This window comes from Oncorhynchus keta, chromosome 11 (assembly GCF_023373465.1).
Source record: "Oncorhynchus keta strain PuntledgeMale-10-30-2019 chromosome 11, Oket_V2, whole genome shotgun sequence".
In the NCBI taxonomy this organism is placed as follows: domain Eukaryota; kingdom Metazoa; phylum Chordata; class Actinopteri; order Salmoniformes; family Salmonidae; genus Oncorhynchus; species Oncorhynchus keta.
Window position 1 is genome coordinate 1034026 of NC_068431.1, and position 21525 is coordinate 1055550.

Genomic DNA, 21525 nt, shown 5'->3' on the forward strand with positions numbered 1-21525 from the left:
CTGTCACCAGCCAGGCTCTATCTAAACATTCCTCTGTCACCAGCCAGCCTCTATCTAAACATTCCTCTGTCACCAGCCAGGCTCTATCTAAACATTCCTCTGTTACCAGCCAGGCTCTATCTAAACATTCCTCTGTCACCAGCCAGGCTCTATCTAAACATTCCTCTGTCACCAGCCAGGCTCTATCTAAACATTCCTCTGTCACCACCCTGGCTCTATCTAAACATTCCTCTGTCACCAGCCAGGCTCTATCTAAACATTCCTCTGTCACCAGCCAGGCTCTATATAAACATTCCTCTGTCACCAGCCAGGCTCTATCTAAACATTCCTCTGTCTCCCAGCCAGGCTCTATCTAAACATTCCTCTGTCACCAGCCAGGCTCTATCTAAACATTCCTCTGTCACCAGCCAGGCTCTATCTAAACATTCCTCTGTCACCAGCCAGGCTCTATCTAAACATTCCTCTGTTACCACCCTGGCTCTATCTAAACATTCCTATGTCACCACCCTGGCTCTATCTAAACATTCCTCTGTCACCAGCCAGGCTCTATCTAAACATTCCTCTGTCACCAGCCAGGCTCTATCTAAACATTCCTCTCTCACCAGCCAGGCTCTATCTAAACATTCCTCTGTCACCAGCCAGGCTCTATCTAAACATTCCTCTGTCACCAGCCAGGCTCTATCTAAACATTCCTCTGTCTGTCACCAGCCAGGCTCTATATAAACATTCCTCTGTCACCAGCCAGGCTCTATCTAAACATTCCTCTGTCTCCAGCCAGGCTCTATATAAACATTCCTCTGTCACCAGCCAGGCTCTATCTAAACATTCCTCTGTCACCAGCCAGGCTCTATCTAAACATTCCTCTGTCACCAGCCAGGCTCTATCTAAACATTCCTCTGTCTCCAGCCTGGCTCTATCTAAACATTCCTCTGTCACCAGCCAGGCTCTATCTAAACATTCCTCTGTCACCAGCCAGGCTCTATCTAAACATTCCTCTGTCACCAGCCAGGCTCTATCTAAACATTCCTCTGTCACCACCTGGCTCTATCTAAACATTCCTCTGTCACCAGCCAGGCTCTATCTAAACATTCCTCTGTCACCAGCATGGCTCTATCTAAACATTCCTCTGTCACCACCCTGGCTCTATCTAAACATTCCTCTGTCACCACCCTGGCTCTATATAAACATTCCTCTGTCACCAGCCAGGCTCTATCTAAACATTCCTCTGTCACCAGCCAGGCTCTATCTAAACATTCCTCTGTCACCACCCTGGCTCTATCTAAACATTCCTCTGTCACCACCCTGGCTCTATCTAAACATTCCTCTGTCACCAGCCAGGCTCTATCTAAACATTCCTCTGTCACCACCCTGGCTCTATCTAAACATTCCTCTGTCACCACCCCTGGCTCTATCTAAACATTCCTCTGTCACCAGCCTGGCTCTATCTAAACTTTCCTCTGTCACCAGCCAGGCTCTATCTAAACATTCCTCTGTCACCAGCCAGGCTCTATCTAAACATTCCTCTGTCACCAGCCAGGCTCTATCTAAACATTCCTCTGTCACCAGCCAGGCTCTATCTAAACATCCTCTGTCACCAGCCAGGCTCTATCTAAACATTCCTCTGTCACCAGCCTGGCTCTATCTAAACATTCCTCTGTCACCAGCCAGGCTCTATCTAAACATTCCTCTGTCACCAGCCAGGCTCTATCTAAACATTCCTCTGTCACCAGCCAGGCTCTATCTAAACATTCCTCTGTCACCAGCCAGGCTCTATCTAAACATTCCTCTGTCACCAGCCAGGCTCTATCTAAACATTCCTCTGTCACCAGCCAGGCTCTATCTAAACATTCCTCTGTCACCAGCCAGGCTCTATCTAAACATTCCTCTGTCACCAGCCAGGCTCTATCTAAACATTCCTCTGTCACCAGCCAGCCTCTATCTAAACATTCCTCTGTCACCAGCCAGGCTCTATCTAAACATTCCTCTGTCACCAGCCAGGCTCTACCTAAACATTCCTCTGTCACCAGCCTGGCTCTATCTAAACATTCCGCTGTCACCAGCCAGGCTCTATCTAAACATTCCTCTGTCACCCGCCAGGCTCTATCTAAACATTCCTCTGTCACCAGCCTGGCTCTATCTAAACATTCCTCTGTCACCAACCAGGCTCTATCTAAACATTCCTCTGTCACCAGCCAGGCTCTATCTAAACATTCCTCTGTCACCAGCCAGGCTCTATCTAAACATTCCTCTGTCACCAGCCAGGCTCTATATAAACATTCCTCTGTCACCAGCCAGGCTCTATCTAAACATTCCTCTGTCACCAGCCAGGCTCTATCTAAACATTCCTCTGTTACCAGCCAGGCTCTATCTAAACATTCCTCTGTCACCAGCCAGGCTCTATCTAAACATTCCTCTGTCACCAGCCAGGCTCTATCTAAACATTCCTCTGTCACCACCCTGGCTCTATCTAAACATTCCTCTGTCACCAGCCAGGCTCTATCTAAACATTCCTCTGTCACCAGCCAGGCTCTATATAAACATTCCTCTGTCACCAGCCAGGCTCTATCTAAACATTCCTCTGTCTCCAGCCAGGCTCTATCTAAACATTCCTCTGTCACCAGCCAGGCTCTATATAAACATTCCTCTGTCACCAGCCAGGCTCTATCTAAACATTCCTCTGTTACCACCCTGGCTCTATCTAAACATTCTTATGTCACCACCCTGGCTCTATCTAAACATTCCTCTGTCACCAGCCAGGCTCTATCTAAACATTCCTCTGTCTCCAGCCAGGCTCTATCTAAACATTCCTCTGTCACCAGCCAGGCTCTATATAAACATTCCTCTGTCACCAGCCAGGCTCTATCTAAACATTCCTCTGTCACCAGCCAGGCTCTATCTAAACATTCCTCTGTCACCAGCCAGGCTCTATATAAACATTCCTCTGTCACCAGCCAGGCTCTATCTAAACATTCCTCTGTCACCAGCCAGGCTCTATCTAAACATTCCTCTGTCACCAGCCAGCCTCTATCTAAACATTGCTCTGTCACCAGCCAGGCTCTATCTAAACATTCCTCTGTTACCAGCCAGGCTCTATCTAAACATTCCTCTGTCACCAGCCAGGCTCTATCTAAACATTCCTCTGTCACCACCCTGGCTCTATCTCTGTCCTCTGTCCTCAAGGCTCTATCCTCTGTCCTCTGTCCCCACCCAGGCTCTATCCTCTGTCCCCACCCAGGCTCTATCTCTATCCTCTGTCCCCACCCAGGCTCTATCTCTGTCCCCACCCAGGCTTTATCTCTAACAGGCTCTATCCTCTGTCCCCACCCAGGCTCTATCCTCTGTCCCCACCCAGGCTCTATCTCTATCCTCTGTCCCCACCCAGGCTCTATCAAACTTCCTCTGTCTCCACCCAGGCTCTATCTCTGTCCTCTGTCCCCAACCAGGCTCTATCTCTGTCCTCTGTCCCCACCAGGCTCTATCCTCTGTCCCCACCCAGGCTCTATCTCTGTCCTCTGTCCCCACCCAGGCTCTATCCTCTGTCCCAGCCTCTATCTAAACATTCCTCTGTCACCAGCCAGGCTCTATCTAAACATTCCTCTGTTACCAGCCAGGCTCTATCTAAACATTCCTCTGTCACCAGCCAGGCTCTATCTAAACATTCCTCTGTCACCACCCTGGCTCTATCTAAACATTCCTCTGTCACCACCCTGGCTCTATCTAAACATTCCTCTGTCACCAGCCAGGCTCTATCTAAACATTCCTCTGTCACCAGCCAGGCTCTATATAAACATTCCTCTGTCACCAGCCAGGCTCTATCTAAACATTCCTCTGTCACCAGCCAGGCTCTATCTAAACATTCCTCTGTCACCAGCCAGGCTCTATCTAAACATTCCTCTGTCACCAGCCAGGCTCTATATAAACATTCCTCTGTCACCAGCCAGGCTCTATCTAAACATTCCTCTGTTACCACCCTGGCTCTATCTAAACATTCTTATGTCACCACCCTGGCTCTATCTAAACATTCCTCTGTCACCAGCCAGGCTCTATCTAAACATTCCTCTGTCACCAGCCAGGCTCTATCTAAACATTCCTCTGTCACCAGCCAGGCTCTATCTAAACATTCCTCTGTCACCAGCCAGGCTCTATCTAAACATTCCTCTGTCACCAGCCAGGCTCTATCTAAACATTCCTCTGTCACCAGCCAGGCTCTATCTAAACATTCCTCTGTCACCAGCCAGGCTCTATCTAAACATTCCTCTGTCACCAGCCAGGCTCTATCTAAACATTCCTCTGTCACCAGCCAGCTCTATCTAAACATTCCTCTGTCACCAGCCAGGCTCTATCTAAACATTCCTCTGTCACCAGCCAGGCTCTATCTAAACATTCCTCTGTCACCAGCCAGGCTCTATCTAAACATTCCTCTGTCACCACCCTGGCTCTATCTAAACATTCCTCTGTCACCACCCTGGCTCTATCTAAACATTGCTCTGTCACCAGCCAGCCTCTATCTAAACATTCCTCTGTCACCAGCCAGGCTCTATCTAAACATTCCTCTGTCACCCGCCAGGCTCTATCTAAACATTCCTCTGTCACCAGCCAGGCTCTATCTAAACATTCCTCTGTCACCAGCCAGGCTCTATCTAAACATTCCTCTGTCACCAGCCTGGCTCTATCTAAACATTCCTCTGTCACCAGCCAGGCTCTATCTAAACATTCCTCTGTCACCAGCCAGCCTCTATCTAAACATTCCTCTGTCACCAGCCAGGCTCTATCTAAACATTCCTCTGTCACCAGCCAGGCTCTACCTAAACATTCCTCTGTCACCAGCCTGGCTCTATCTAAACATTCCTCTGTCACCAGCCAGGCTCTATCTTAACATTCCTCTGTCACCAGCCAGGCTCTATCTAAACATTCCTCTGTCACCAGCCTGGCTCTATCTAAACCTTCCTCTGTCACCAGCCAGGCTCTATCTAAACATTCCTCTGTCACCAGCCAGGCTCTATCTAAACATTCCTCTGTCACCAGCCAGGCTCTATCTAAACATTCCTCTGTCACCAGCCAGCCTCTATCTAAACATTCCTCTGTCACCAGCCAGGCTCTATCTAAACATTCCTCTGTCACCAGCCAGGCTCTATCTAAACATTCCTCTGTCACCAGCCTGGCTCTATCTAAACATTCCTCTGTCACCAGCCAGGCTCTATCTTAACATTCCTCTGTCACCCGCCAGGCTCTATCTAAACATTCCTCTGTCACCAGCCAGGCTCTATCTAAACATTCCTCTGTCACCAGCCAGGCTCTATCTAAACATTCCTCTGTCACCAGCCAGGCTCTATCATTCCTCTGTCACCAGCCAGCCTCTATCTAAACATTCCTCTGTCACCAGCCAGGCTCTATCTAAACATTCCTCTGTCACCAGCCAGGCTCTATCTAAACATTCCTCTGTCACCAGCCAGGCTCTATCTAAACATTCCTCTGTCACCAGCCAGGCTCTATCTAAACATTCCTCTGTCACCACCCTGGCTCTATCTAAACATTCCTCTGTCACCAGCCAGGCTCTATCTAAACATTCCTCTGTCACCAGCCAGGCTCTATCTAAACATTCCTCTGTCACCAGCCAGGCTCTATCTAAACATTCCTCTGTCTCCAGCCAGGCTCTATCTAAACATTCCTCTGTCACCAGCCAGGCTCTATCTAAACATTCCTCTGTCACCAGCCAGGCTCTATATAAACATTCCTCTGTCACCAGCCAGGCTCTATCTAAACATTCCTCTGTTACCACCCTGGCTCTATCTAAACATTCCTCTGTCACCACCCTGGCTCTATCTAAACATTCCTCTGTCACCAGCCAGGCTCTATCTAAACATTCCTCTGTCACCAGCCAGCCTCTATCTAAACATTCCTCTGTCACCAGCCAGGCTCTATCTAAACATTCCTCTGTCACCCGCCAGGCTCTATCTAAACATTCCTCTGTCACCAGCCAGGCTCTATCTAAACATTCCTCTGTCACCACCCTGGCTCTATCTAAACATTCCTCTGTCACCACCCTGGCTCTATCTAAACATTGCTCTGTCACCAGCCAGGCTCTATCTAAACATTCCTCTGTCACCAGCCAGGCTCTATCTAAACATTCCTCTGTCACCAGCCAGGCTCTATCTAAACATTCCTCTGTCACCAGCCAGGCTCTATCTAAACATTCCTCTGTCACCACCCTGGCTCTATCTAAACATTCCTCTGTCACCACCCTGGCTCTATCTAAACATTCCTCTGTCACCAGCCAGGCTCTATCTAAACATTCCTCTGTCACCAGCCAGCCTCTATCTAAACATTCCTCTGTCACCAGCCAGGCTCTATCTAAACATTCCTCTGTCACCAGCCAGGCTCTACCTAAACATTCCTCTGTCACCAGCCTGGCTCTATCTAAACATTCCGCTGTCACCAGCCAGGCTCTATCTAAACATTCCTCTGTCACCAGCCAGGCTCTATCTAAACATTCCTCTGTCACCAGCCTGGCTCTATCTAAACATTCCTCTGTCACCAACCAGGCTCTATCTAAACATTCCTCTGTCACCAGCCAGGCTCTATCTAAACATTCCTCTGTCACCAGCCAGGCTCTATCTAAACATTCCTCTGTCACCAGCCAGCCTCTATCTAAACATTCCTCTGTCACCAGCCAGGCTCTATCTAAACATTCCTCTGTCACCAGCCAGGCTCTACCTAAACATTCCTCTGTCACCAGCCTGGCTCTATCTAAACATTCCTCTGTCACCAGCCAGGCTCTATCTTAACATTCCTCTGTCACCAGCCAGGCTCTATCTAAACATTCCTCTGTCACCAACCAGGCTCTATCTAAACATTCCTCTGTCACCAGCCAGGCTCTATCTAAACATTCCTCTGTCACCAGCCAGGCTCTATCTAAACATTCCTCTGTCACCAGCCAGCCTCTATCTAAACATTCCTCTGTCACCAGCCAGGCTCTATCTAAACATTCCTCTGTTACCAGCCAGGCTCTATCTAAACATTCCTCTGTCACCAGCCAGGCTCTATCTAAACATTCCTCTGTCACCAGCCAGGCTCTATCTAAACATTCCTCTGTCACCACCCTGGCTCTATCTAAACATTCCTCTGTCACCAGCCAGGCTCTATCTAAACATTCCTCTGTCACCAGCCAGGCTCTATATAAACATTCCTCTGTCACCAGCCAGGCTCTATCTAAACATTCCTCTGTCTCCCAGCCAGGCTCTATCTAAACATTCCTCTGTCACCAGCCAGGCTCTATCTAAACATTCCTCTGTCACCAGCCAGGCTCTATATAAACATTCCTCTGTCACCAGCCAGGCTCTATCTAAACATTCCTCTGTTACCACCCTGGCTCTATCTAAACATTCCTATGTCACCACCCTGGCTCTATCTAAACATTCCTCTGTCACCAGCCAGGCTCTATCTAAACATTCCTCTGTCACCAGCCAGCCTCTATCTAAACATTGCTCTGTCACCAGCCAGGCTCTATCTAAACATTCCTCTGTTACCAGCCAGGCTCTATCTAAACATTCCTCTGTCACCAGCCAGGCTCTATCTAAACATTCCTCTGTCACCACCCTGGCTCTATCTCTGTCCTCTGTCCTCACCCAGGCTCTATCCTCTGTCCTCTGTCCCCACCCAGGCTCTATCCTCTGTCCCCACCCAGGCTCTATCTCTATCCTCTGTCCCCACCCCAGGCTCTATCTCTGTCCCCACCCAGGCTTTATCTCTATCCTCTGTCCCCACCCAGGCTCTATCCTCTGTCCCCACCCAGGCTCTATCCTCTGTCCCCACCCAGGCTCTATCTCTATCCTCTGTCCCCACCCAGGCTCTATCAAGTCTGTCCTCTGTCTCCACCCAGGCTCTATCTCTGTCCTCTGTCCCCAACCAGGCTCTATCTCTGTCCTCTGTCCCCACCCAGGCTCTATCCTCTGTCCCCACCCAGGCTCTATCTCTGTCCTCTGTCCCCACCCAGGCTCTATCCTCTGTCCCAGCCTCTATCTAAACATTCCTCTGTCACCAGCCAGGCTCTATCTAAACATTCCTCTGTTACCAGCCAGGCTCTATCTAAACATTCCTCTGTCACCAGCCAGGCTCTATCTAAACATTCCTCTGTCACCACCCTGGCTCTATCTAAACATTCCTCTGTCACCACCTGGCTCTATCTAAACATTCCTCTGTCACCAGCCAGGCTCTATCTAAACATTCCTCTGTCACCAGCCAGGCTCTATATAAACATTCCTCTGTCACCAGCCAGGCTCTATCTAAACATTCCTCTGTCTCCAGCCAGGCTCTATCTAAACATTCCTCTGTCACCAGCCAGGCTCTATCTAAACATTCCTCTGTCACCAGCCAGGCTCTATATAAACATTCCTCTGTCACCAGCCAGGCTCTATCTAAACATTCCTCTGTTACCACCCTGGCTCTATCTAAACATTCTTATGTCACCACCCTGGCTCTATCTAAACATTCCTCTGTCACCAGCCAGGCTCTATCTAAACATTCCTCTGTCACCAGCCAGGCTCTATCTAAACATTCCTCTGTCACCAGCCAGGCTCTATATAAACATTCCTCTGTCACCAGCCAGGCTCTATCTAAACATTCCTCTGTCACCAGCCAGGCTCTATCTAAACATTCCTCTGTCACCAGCCAGGCTCTATATAAACATTCCTCTGTCACCAGCCAGGCTCTATCTAAACATTCCTCTGTCACCAGCCAGGCTCTATCTAAACATTCCTCTGTCACCAGCCAGCCTCTATCTAAACATTCCTCTGTCACCAGCCAGGCTCTATCTAAACATTCCTCTGTTACCAGCCAGGCTCTATCTAAACATTCCTCTGTCACCAGCCAGGCTCTATCTAAACATTCCTCTGTTACCACCCTGGCTCTATCTAAACATTCCTATGTCACCACCCTGGCTCTATCTAAACATTGCTCTGTCACCAGCCAGCCTCTATCTAAACATTCCTCTGTCACCAGCCAGGCTCTATCTAAACATTCCTCTGTCACCCGCCAGGCTCTATCTAAACATTCCTCTGTCACCAGCCAGGCTCTATCTAAACATTCCTCTGTCACCACCCTGGCTCTATCTAAACATTCCTCTGTCACCACCCTGGCTCTATCTAAACATTCCTCTGTCACCAGCCAGGCTCTATCTAAACATTCCTCTGTCACCAGCCAGCCTCTATCTAAACATTCCTCTGTCACCAGCCAGGCTCTATCTAAACATTCCTCTGTCACCAGCCAGGCTCTACCTAAACATTCCTCTGTCACCAGCCTGGCTCTATCTAAACATTCCGCTGTCACCAGCCAGGCTCTATCTTAACATTCCTCTGTCACCCGCCAGGCTCTATCTAAACATTCCTCTGTCACCAGCCTGGCTCTATCTAAACATTCCTCTGTCACCAACCAGGCTCTATCTAAACATTCCTCTGTCACCAGCCAGGCTCTATCTAAACATTCCTCTGTCACCAGCCAGGCTCTATCTAAACATTCCTCTGTCACCAGCCAGCCTCTATCTAAACATTCCTCTGTCACCAGCCAGGCTCTATCTAAACATTCCTCTGTCACCAGCCAGGCTCTACCTAAACATTCCTCTGTCACCAGCCTGGCTCTATCTAAACATTCCGCTGTCACCAGCCAGGCTCTATCTTAACATTCCTCTGTCACCCGCCAGGCTCTATCTAAACATTCCTCTGTCACCAACCAGGCTCTATCTAAACATTCCTCTGTCACCAGCCAGGCTCTATCTAAACATTCCTCTGTCACCAGCCAGGCTCTATCTAAACATTCCTCTGTCACCAGCCAGCCTCTATCTAAACATTCCTCTGTCACCAGCCAGGCTCTATCTAAACATTCCTCTGTTACCAGCCAGGCTCTATCTAAACATTCCTCTGTCACCAGCCAGGCTCTATCTAAACATTCCTCTGTCACCAGCCAGGCTCTATCTAAACATTCCTCTGTCACCACCCTGGCTCTATCTAAACATTCCTCTGTCACCAGCCAGGCTCTATCTAAACATTCCTCTGTCACCAGCCAGGCTCTATATAAACATTCCTCTGTCACCAGCCAGGCTCTATCTAAACATTCCTCTGTCTCCCAGCCAGGCTCTATCTAAACATTCCTCTGTCACCAGCCAGGCTCTATCTAAACATTCCTCTGTCACCAGCCAGGCTCTATATAAACATTCCTCTGTCACCAGCCAGGCTCTATCTAAACATTCCTCTGTTACCACCCTGGCTCTATCTAAACATTCCTATGTCACCACCCTGGCTCTATCTAAACATTCCTCTGTCACCAGCCAGGCTCTATCTAAACATTCCTCTATCACCAGCCAGGCTCTATCTAAACATTCCTCTGTCACCAGCCAGGCTCTATCTAAACATTCCTCTGTCACCAGCCAGGCTCTATCTAAACATTCCTCTGTCACCAGCCAGGCTCTATCTAAACATTCCTCTGTCACCAGCCAGGCTCTATATAAACATTCCTCTGTCACCAGCCAGGCTCTATCTAAACATTCCTCTGTCTCCAGCCAGGCTCTATATACACATTCCTCTGTCACCAGCCAGGCTCTATCTAAACATTCCTCTGTCACCAGCCAGGCTCTATCTAAACATTCCTCTGTCACCAGCCAGGCTCTATCTAAACATTCCTCTGTCTCCAGCCAGGCTCTATCTAAACATTCCTCTGTCACCAGCCAGGCTCTATCTAAACATTCCTCTGTCACCAGCCAGGCTCTATCTAAACATTCCTCTGTCACCAGCCAGGCTCTATCTAAACATTCCTCTGTTACCACCCTGGCTCTATCTAAACATTCCTATGTCACCACCCTGGCTCTATCTAAACATTCCTCTGTCACCAGCCAGGCTCTATCTAAACATTCCTCTGTCACCAGCATGGCTCTATCTAAACATTCCTCTGTCACCACCCTGGCTCTATCTAAACATTCCTCTGTCACCACCCTGGCTCTATATAAACATTCCTCTGTCACCACCCTGGCTCTATCTAAACATTCCTCTGTCACCACCCTGGCTCTATCTAAACATTCCTCTGTCACCAGCCAGGCTCTATCTAAACATTCCTCTGTCACCACCCTGGCTCTATCTAAACATTCCTCTGTCACCACCCTGGCTCTATCTAAACATTCCTCTGTCACCAGCCAGGCTCTATCTAAACTTTCCTCTGTCACCAGCCAGGCTCTATCTAAACATTCCTCTGTCACCAGCCAGGCTCTATCTAAACATTCCTCTGTCACCAGCCAGGCTCTATCTAAACATTCCTCTGTCACCAGCCAGGCTCTATCTAAACACTCCTCTGTCACCAGCCAGGCTCTATCTAAACATTCCTCTGTCACCAGCCTGGCTCTATCTAAACATTCCTCTGTCACCAGCCAGGCTCTATCTAAACATTCCTCTGTCACCCGCCAGGCTCTATCTAAACATTCCTCTGTCACCAGCCAGGCTCTATCTAAACATTCCTCTGTCACCAGCCAGCCTCTATCTAAACATTCCTCTGTCACCAGCCAGGCTCTATCTAAACATTCCTCTGTCACCAGCCAGGCTCTATCTAAACATTCCTCTGTCACCAGCCAGGCTCTATCTAAACATTCCTCTGTCACCAGCCAGGCTCTATCTAAACATTCCTCTGTCACCAGCCAGCCTCTATCTAAACATTCCTCTGTCACCAGCCAGGCTCTATCTAAACATTCCTCTGTCACCAGCCAGGCTCTACCTAAACATTCCTCTGTCACCAGCCTGGCTCTATCTAAACATTCCGCTGTCACCAGCCAGGCTCTATCTAAACATTCCTCTGTCACCCGCCAGGCTCTATCTAAACATTCCTCTGTCACCAGCCTGGCTCTATCTAAACATTCCTCTGTCACCAACCAGGCTCTATCTAAACATTCCTCTGTCACCAGCCAGGCTCTATCTAAACATTCCTCTGTCACCAGCCAGGCTCTATCTAAACATTCCTCTGTCACCAGCCAGGCTCTATATAAACATTCCTCTGTCACCAGCCAGGCTCTATCTAAACATTCCTCTGTCACCAGCCAGGCTCTATCTAAACATTCCTCTGTTACCAGCCAGGCTCTATCTAAACATTCCTCTGTCACCAGCCAGGCTCTATCTAAACATTCCTCTGTCACCAGCCAGGCTCTATCTAAACATTCCTCTGTCACCACCCTGGCTCTATCTAAACATTCCTCTGTCACCAGCCAGGCTCTATCTAAACATTCCTCTGTCACCAGCCAGGCTCTATATAAACATTCCTCTGTCACCAGCCAGGCTCTATCTAAACATTCCTCTGTCTCCAGCCAGGCTCTATCTAAACATTCCTCTGTCACCAGCCAGGCTCTATCTAAACATTCCTCTGTCACCAGCCAGGCTCTATATAAACATTCCTCTGTCACCAGCCAGGCTCTATCTAAACATTCCTCTGTTACCACCCTGGCTCTATCTAAACATTCCTATGTCACCACCCTGGCTCTATCTAAACATTCCTCTGTCACCAGCCAGGCTCTATCTAAACATTCCTCTGTCACCAGCCAGGCTCTATCTAAACATTCCTCTGTCACCAGCCAGGCTCTATATAAACATTCCTCTGTCACCAGCCAGGCTCTATCTAAACATTCCTCTGTCACCAGCCAGGCTCTATCTAAACATTCCTCTGTCACCAGCCAGGCTCTATATAAACATTCCTCTGTCACCAGCCAGGCTCTATCTAAACATTCCTCTGTCTCCAGCCAGGCTCTATATAAACATTCCTCTGTCACCAGCCAGGCTCTATCTAAACATTCCTCTGTCACCAGCCAGGCTCTATCTAAACATTCCTCTGTCACCAGCCAGGCTCTATCTAAACATTCCTCTGTCTCCAGCCAGGCTCTATCTAAACATTCCTCTGTCACCAGCCAGGCTCTATCTAAACATTCCTCTGTCACCAGCCAGGCTCTATCTAAACATTCCTCTGTCACCAGCCAGGCTCTATCTAAACATTCCTCTGTCACCACCCTGGCTCTATCTAAACATTCCTCTGTCACCAGCCAGGCTCTATCTAAACATTCCTCTGTCACCAGCATGGCTCTATCTAAACATTCCTCTGTCACCACCCTGGCTCTATCTAAACATTCCTCTGTCACCACCCTGGCTCTATATAAACATTCCTCTGTCACCCGCCAGGCTCTATCTAAACATTCCTCTGTCACCACCCTGGCTCTATCTAAACATTCCTCTGTCACCACCCTGGCTCTATCTAAACATTCCTCTGTCACCAGCCAGGCTCTATCTAAACATTCCTCTGTCACCAGCATGGCTCTATCTAAACATTCCTCTGTCACCACCCTGGCTCTATCTAAACATTCCTCTGTCACCACCCTGGCTCTATCTAAACATTCCTCTGTCACCAGCCAGGCTCTATCTAAACATTCCTCTGTCACCAGCATGGCTCTATCTAAACATTCCTCTGTCACCACCCTGGCTCTATCTAAACATTCCTCTGTCACCACCCTGGCTCTATATAAACATTCCTCTGTCACCAGCCAGGCTCTATCTAAACATTCCTCTGTCACCAGCCAGGCTCTATCTAAACATTCCTCTGTCACCACCCTGGCTCTATCTAAACATTCCTCTGTCACCACCCTGGCTCTATCTAAACATTCCTCTGTCACCAGCCAGGCTCTATCTAAACATTCCTCTGTCACCACCCTGGCTCTATCTAAACATTCCTCTGTCACCACCCTGGCTCTATCTAAACATTCCTCTGTCACCAGCCAGGCTCTATCTAAACTTTCCTCTGTCACCAGCCAGGCTCTATCTAAACATTCCTCTGTCACCAGCCAGGCTCTATCTAAACATTCCTCTGTCACCAGCCAGGCTCTATCTAAACATTCCTCTGTCACCAGCCAGGCTCTATCTAAACATTCCTCTGTCACCAGCCAGGCTCTATCTAAACATTCCTCTGTCACCAGCCTGGCTCTATCTAAACATTCCTCTGTCACCAGCCAGGCTCTATCTAAACATTCCTCTGTCACCAGCCAGGCTCTATCTAAACATTCCTCTGTCACCAGCCAGGCTCTATCTAAACATTCCTCTGTCACCAGCCAGGCTCTATCTAAACATTCCTCTGTCACCAGCCAGGCTCTATCTAAACATTCCTCTGTCACCAGCCAGGCTCTATCTAAACATTCCTCTGTCACCAGCCAGGCTCTATCTAAACATTCCTCTGTCACCAGCCAGGCTCTATCTAAACATTCCTCTGTCACCAGCCAGCCTCTATCTAAACATTCCTCTGTCACCAGCCAGGCTCTATCTAAACATTCCTCTGTCACCAGCCAGGCTCTATCTAAACATTCCTCTGTCACCAGCCTGGCTCTATCTAAACATTCCTCTGTCACCAGCCAGGCTCTATCTAAACATTCCTCTGTCACCCGCCAGGCTCTATCTAAACATTCCTCTGTCACCAGCCAGGCTCTATCTAAACATTCCTCTGTCACCAACCAGGCTCTATCTAAACATTCCTCTGTCACCAGCCAGGCTCTATCTAAACATTCCTCTGTCACCAGCCAGGCTCTATCTAAACATTCCTCTGTCACCAGCCAGGCTCTATCTAAACATTCCTCTGTCACCAGCCAGGCTCTATCTAAACATTCCTCTGTCACCAGCCAGGCTCTATCTAAACATTCCTCTGTTACCAGCCAGGCTCTATCTAAACATTCCTCTGTCACCAGCCAGGCTCTATCTAAACATTCCTCTGTCACCAGCCAGGCTCTATCTAAACATTCCTCTGTCACCACCCAGGCTCTATCTAAACATTCCTCTGTCACCAGCCAGGCTCTATCTAAACATTCCTCTGTCACCAGCCAGGCTCTATCTAAACATTCCTCTGTCACCAGCCAGGCTCTATCTAAACATTCCTCTGTCACCAGCCAGGCTCTATCTAAACATTCCTCTGTCACCAGCCAGGCTCTATCTAAACATTCCTCTGTCACCAGCCAGCCTCTATCTAAACATTCCTCTGTCACCAGCCAGGCTCTATCTAAACATTCCTCTGTCACCAGCCAGGCTCTACCTAAACATTCCTCTGTCACCAGCCTGGCTCTATCTAAACATTCCTCTGTCACCAGCCAGGCTCTATCTAAACATTCCTCTGTCACCAGCCAGGCTCTATCTAAACATTCCTCTGTCACCAGCCTGGCTCTATCTAAACATTCCTCTGTCACCAACCAGGCTCTATCTAAACATTCCTCTGTCACCAGCCAGGCTCTATCTAAACATTCCTCTGTCACCAGCCAGGCTCTATCTAAACATTCCTCTGTCACCAGCCAGGCTCTATATAAACATTCCTCTGTCACCAGCCAGGCTCTATCTAAACATTCCTCTGTCACCAGCCAGGCTCTATCTAAACATTCCTCTGTCACCAGCCAGGCTCTATCTAAACATTCCTCTGTCACCAGCCAGGCTCTATCTAAACATTCCTCTGTCACCAGCCAGGCTCTATCTAAACATTCCTCTGTCACCAGCCAGGCTCTATCTAAACATTCCTCTGTCACCAGCCAGGCTCTATCTAAACATTCCTCTGTCACCAGCCAGGCTCTATCTAAACATTCCTCTGTCACCAGCCAGGCTCTATCTAAACATTCCTCTGTCACCAGCCAGGCTCTATCTAAACATTCCTCTGTCACCAGCCAGGCTCTATCTAAACATTCCTCTGTCACCAGCCAGGCTCTATCTAAACATTCCTCTGTCACCAGCCAGGCTCTATCTAAACATTCCTCTGTCACCAGCCAGGCTCTATCTAAACATTCCTCTGTCACCAGCCAGGCTCTATCTAAACATTCCTCTGTCACCAGCCAGGCTCTATCTAAACATTCCTCTGTCACCAGCCTGGCTCTATCTAAACATTCCTCTGTCACCAACCAGGCTCTATCTAAACATTCCTCTGTCACCAGCCAGGCTCTATCTAAACATTCCTCTGTCACCAGCCAGGCTCTATCTAAACATTCCTCTGTCACCAGCCAGGCTCTATATAAACATTCCTCTGTCACCAGCCAGGCTCTATCTAAACATTCCTCTGTCACCAGCCAGGCTCTATCTAAACATTCCTCTGTTACCAGCCAGGCTCTATCTAAACATTCCTCTGTCACCAGCCAGGCTCTATCTAAACATTCCTCTGTCACCAGCCCAGGCTCTATCTAAACATTCCTCTGTCACCACCCTGGCTCTATCTAAACATTCCTCTGTCACCAGCCAGGCTCTATCTAAACATTCCTCTGTCACCAGCCAGGCTCTATATAAACATTCCTCTGTCACCAGCCAGGCTCTATCTAAACATTCCTCTGTCTCCAGCCAGGCTCTATCTAAACATTCCTCTGTCACCAGCCAGGCTCTATCTAAACATTCCTCTGTCACCAGCCAGGCTCTATATAAACATTCCTCTGTCACCAGCCAGGCTCTATCTAAACATTCCTCTGTTACCACCCTGGCTCTATCTAAACATTCCTCTGTCACCACCCTGGCTCTATCTAAACATTCCTCTGTCACCAGCCAGGCTCTATCTAAACATTCCTCTGTCACCAGCCAGGCTCTATCTAAACATTCCTCTGTCACCAGCCAGGCTCTATATAAACATTCCTCTGTCACCAGCCAGGCTCTATCTAAACATTCCTCTGTCACCAGCCAGGCTCTATCTAAACATTCCTCTGTCACCAGCCAGGCTCTATATAAACATTCCTCTGTCACCAGCCAGGCTCTATCTAAACATTCCTCTGTCTCCAGCCAGGCTCTATATAAACATTCCTCTGTCACCAGCCAGGCTCTATCTAAACATTCCTCTGTCACCAGCCAGGCTCTATCTAAACATTCCTCTGTCACCAGCCAGGCTCTATCTAAACATTCCTCTGTCACCAGCCAGGCTCTATCTAAACATTCCTCTGTCACCAGCCAGGCTCTATCTAAACATTCCTCTGTCACCAGCCAGGCTCTATCTAAACATTCCTCTGTCACCAGCCAGGCTCTATCTAAACATTCCTCTGTTACCACCCTGGCTCTATCTAAACATTCCTCTGTCACCACCAGGCTCTATCTAAACATTCCTCTGTCACCAGCCAGGCTCTATCTAAACATTCCTCTGTCACCAGCCAGGCTCTATCTAAACATTCCTCTGTCACCACCCAGGCTCTATCTAAACATTCCTCTGTCACCAGCCTGGCTCTATATAAACATTCCTCTGTCACCAGCCAGGCTCTATCTAAACATTCCTCTGTCACCAGCCAGGCTCTATCTAAACATTCCTCTGTCACCACCCAGGCTCTATCTAAACATTCCTCTGTCACCACCCAGGCTCTATCTAAACATTCCTCTGTCACCAGCCAGGCTCTATCTAAACATTCCTCTGTCACCAGCCAGGCTCTATCTAAACATTCCTCTGTCACCAGCCAGGCTCTATCTAAACATTCCTCTGTCACCAGCCAGGCTCTATCTAAACATTCCTCTGTCACCAGCCAGGCTCTATCTAAACATTCCTCTGTCACCAGCCAGGCTCTATCTAAACATTCCTCTGTCACCAGCCTGGCTCTATCTAAACATTCCTCTGTCACCAGCCAGGCTCTATCTAAACATTCCTCTGTCACCAGCCAGGCTCTATCTAAACATTCCTCTGTCACCCGCCAGGCTCTATCTAAACATTCCTCTGTCACCAGCCAGGCTCTATCTAAACATTCCTCTGTCACCAGCCAGCCTCTATCTAAACATTCCTCTGTCACCAGCCAGGCTCTATCTAAACATTCCTCTGTCACCAGCCAGGCTCTATCTAAACATTCCTCTGTCACCAGCCAGGCTCTATCTAAACATTCCTCTGTCACCAGCCAGGCTCTATCTAAACATTCCTCTGTCACCAGCCAGCCTCTATCTAAACATTCCTCTGTCACCAGCCAGGCTCTATCTAAACATTCCTCTGTCACCAGCCAGGCTCTATCTAAACATTCCTCTGTCACCAGCCAGGCTCTATCTAAACATTCCTCTGTCACCAGCCAGGCTCTATCTAAACATTCCTCTGTCACCAGCCTGGCTCTATCTAAACATTCCTCTGTCACCAGCCAGGCTCTATCTAAACATTCCTCTGTCACCAGCCAGGCTCTATCTAAACATTCCTCTGTCACCAGCCAGGCTCTATCTAAACATTCCTCTGTCTCCAGCCAGGCTCTATCTAAACATTCCTCTGTTACCAGCCAGGCTCTATCTAAACATTCCTCTGTCACCAGCCAGGCTCTATCTAAACATTCCTCTGTCACCACCCTGGCTCTATCTAAACATTCCTCTGTCACCACCCTGGCTCTATCTAAACATTCCTCTGTCACCAGCCAGGCTCTATCTAAACATTCCTCTGTCACCAGCCAGGCTCTATCTAAACATTCCTCTGTCACCAGCCAGGCTCTATCTAAACATTCCTCTGTCACCAGCCAGGCTCTATCTAAACATTCCTCTGTCACCAGCCAGGCTCTATCTAAACATTCCTCTGTCACCAGCCAGGCTCTATATAAACATTCCTCTGTCACCAGCCAGGCTCTATCTAAACATTCCTCTGTTACCACCCTGGCTCTATCTAAACATTCTTATGTCACCACCCTGGCTCTATCTAAACATTCCTCTGTCACCAGCCAGGCTCTATCTAAACATTCCTCTGTCACCAGCCAGGCTCTATCTAAACATTCCTCTGTCACCAGCCAGGCTCTATATAAACATTCCTCTGTCACCAGCCAGGCTCTATCTAAACATTCCTCTGTCACCAGCCAGGCTCTATCTAAACATTCCTCTGTCACCAGCCAGCCTCTATCTAAACATTGCTCTGTCACCAGCCAGGCTCTATCTAAACATTCCTCTGTTACCAGCCAGGCTCTATCTAAACATTCCTCTGTCACCAGCCAGGCTCTATCTAAACATTCCTCTGTCACCACCCTGGCTCTATCTCTGTCCTCTGTCCTCACCCAGGCTCTATCCTCTGTCCTCTGTCCCCACCCAGGCTCTATCCTCTGTCCCCACCCAGGCTCTATCTCTATCCTCTGTCCCCACCCAGGCTCTATCTCTGTCCCCACCCAGGCTTTATCTCTATCCTCTGTCCCCACCCAGGCTCTATCCTCTGTCCCCACCCAGGCTCTATCCTCTGTCCCCACCCAGGCTCTATCTCTATCCTCTGTCCCCACCCAGGCTCTATCAAGTCTGTCCTCTGTCTCCACCCAGGCTCTATCTCTGTCCTCTGTCCCCAACCAGGCTCTATCTCTGTCCTCTGTCCCCACCCAGGCTCTATCCTCTGTCCCCACCCAGGCTCTATCTCTGTCCTCTGTCCCCACCCAGGCTCTATCCTCTGTCCCAGCCTCTATCTAAACATTCCTCTGTCACCAGCCAGGCTCTATCTAAACATTCCTCTGTTACCAGCCAGGCTCTATCTAAACATTCCTCTGTCACCAGCCAGGCTCTATCTAAACATTCCTCTGTCACCACCCTGGCTCTATCTAAACATTCCTCTGTCACCACCCTGGCTCTATCTAAACATTCCTCTGTCACCAGCCAGGCTCTATCTAAACATTCCTCTGTCACCAGCCAGGCTCTATATAAACATTCCTCTGTCACCAGCCAGGCTCTATCTAAACATTCCTCTGTCTCCAGCCAGGCTCTATCTAAACATTCCTCTGTCACCAGCCAGGCTCTATCTAAACATTCCTCTGTCACCAGCCAGGCTCTATATAAACATTCCTCTGTCACCAGCCAGGCTCTATCTAAACATTCCTCTGTTACCACCCTGGCTCTATCTAAACATTCTTCTGTCACCACCCTGGCTCTATCTAAACATTCCTCTGTCACCAGCCAGGCTCTATCTAAACATTCCTCTGTCACCAGCCAGGCTCTATCTAAACATTCCTCTGTCACCAGCCAGGCTCTATATAAACATTCCTCTGTCACCAGCCAGGCTCTATCTAAACATTCCTCTGTCACCAGCCAGGCTCTATCTAAACATTCCTCTGTCACCAGCCAGGCTCTATATAAACATTCCTCTGTCACCAGCCAGGCTCTATCTAAACATTCCTCTGTCACCAGCCAGGCTCTATCTAAACATTCCTCTGTCACCAGCCAGCCTCTATCTAAACATTCCTCTGTCACCAGCCAGGCTCTATCTAAACATTCCTCTGTTACCAGCCAGGCTCTATCTAAACATTCCTCTGTCACCAGCCAGGCTCTATCTAAACATTCCTCTGTCACCACCCTGGCTCTATCTAAACATTCCTCTGTCACCACCCAGGCTCTATCTCTGTCCTCTGTCCTCACCCAGGCTCTATCCTCTGTCCTCTGTCCCCACCCAGGCTCTATCCTCTGTCCCCACCCAGGCTCGATCTCTATCCTCTGTCCCCACCCAGGCTCTATCTCTGTCCCCACCCAGGCTTTATCTCTATCCTCTGTCCCCACCCAGGCTCTATCCTCTGTCCCCACCCAGGCTCTATCCTCTGTCCCCACCCAGGCTCTATCTCTATCCTCTGTCCCCACCCAGGCTCTATCAAGTCTGTCCTCTGTCTCCACCCAGGCTCTATCTCTGTCCTCTGTCCCCAACCAGGCTCTATCTCTGTCCTCTGTCCCCACCCAGGCTCTATCCTCTGTCCCCACCCAGGCTCTATCTCTGTCCTCTGTCCCCACCCAGGCTCTATCCTCTGTCCCCACCCAGGCTCTATCTCTGTCCTCTGTCCCCACCCAGGCTCTATCCTCTGTCCCCACCCAGGCTCTATCTCTGTCCTCTGTCCCCACCCAGGCTCTATCCTCTGTCCCCACCCAGGCTCTATCAGTCGTATGTCCCCATGTAAGCTCTATTTAGACTGTCCACAACCAGTCTGTGTCTAGACTGTCCTATGTCCCCATTCAGGCTTTATCTCAGTCCTCTGGTTGGAGACAGTGTTACTCACAGGAACAGCAGGCAGGTAAAGCATCACATATAGTTGGGCGATCCTGACGGGGAGACAACAGAACAAACGGTCAGTTACATACCAACCACAATGCACAGACATTTATGTCTGAGTCAACATCCACAGCGTGTGTGTGTGTGTGTGTGTGTGTGTGTGTGTGTGTGTGTGTGTGTGTGTGTGTGTGTGTGTGTGTGTGTGTGTGTGTGTGTGTGTGTGTGTGTGTAAATCTGTGTGTTTCCCACCGGGCCACCTCCTGCTCCTGATTCATGGCTAGTAGGATGTTTTGGGCGTTGATGAGGAGTCCCCAGCAGGGCAGACAGAGCAGCAGCAGGATCAACACTGCTCTCTGCAGGATCACCCCCACACGGTGCAGGTTACTGCTGCCAAATGTCTATACACACACACACACACACACACACACACACACACACACACACACACACACACACACACACACACACACACACACACACACACACACGACACAGACACACACACACACACACACACACACACACACACACACACACACACACACACACACACACACACACACACACACACACACA

General features: G+C 49.0%; 1 protein-coding gene across 1 annotated transcript in view; it reads right to left on the minus strand.

The window, feature by feature from the left end:
- LOC118379050 (multidrug and toxin extrusion protein 1-like) overlaps positions 1 to 21374 on the minus strand; it is an 81836-nt gene extending 60462 nt beyond the window's left edge. The window contains exons 1-2 of the mRNA XM_052528984.1: positions 21199 to 21374; positions 20957 to 20999 (exon numbers count right to left, since the gene is read on the minus strand). Of these exons, the coding sequence (XP_052384944.1) occupies positions 20957 to 20999; positions 21199 to 21224 (69 nt within the window). The 5' untranslated portion in view covers positions 21225 to 21374. The remainder of the gene's footprint in view (positions 1 to 20956; positions 21000 to 21198) is intronic.
- Between the last annotated feature and the right edge of the window lie 151 nt (positions 21375 to 21525).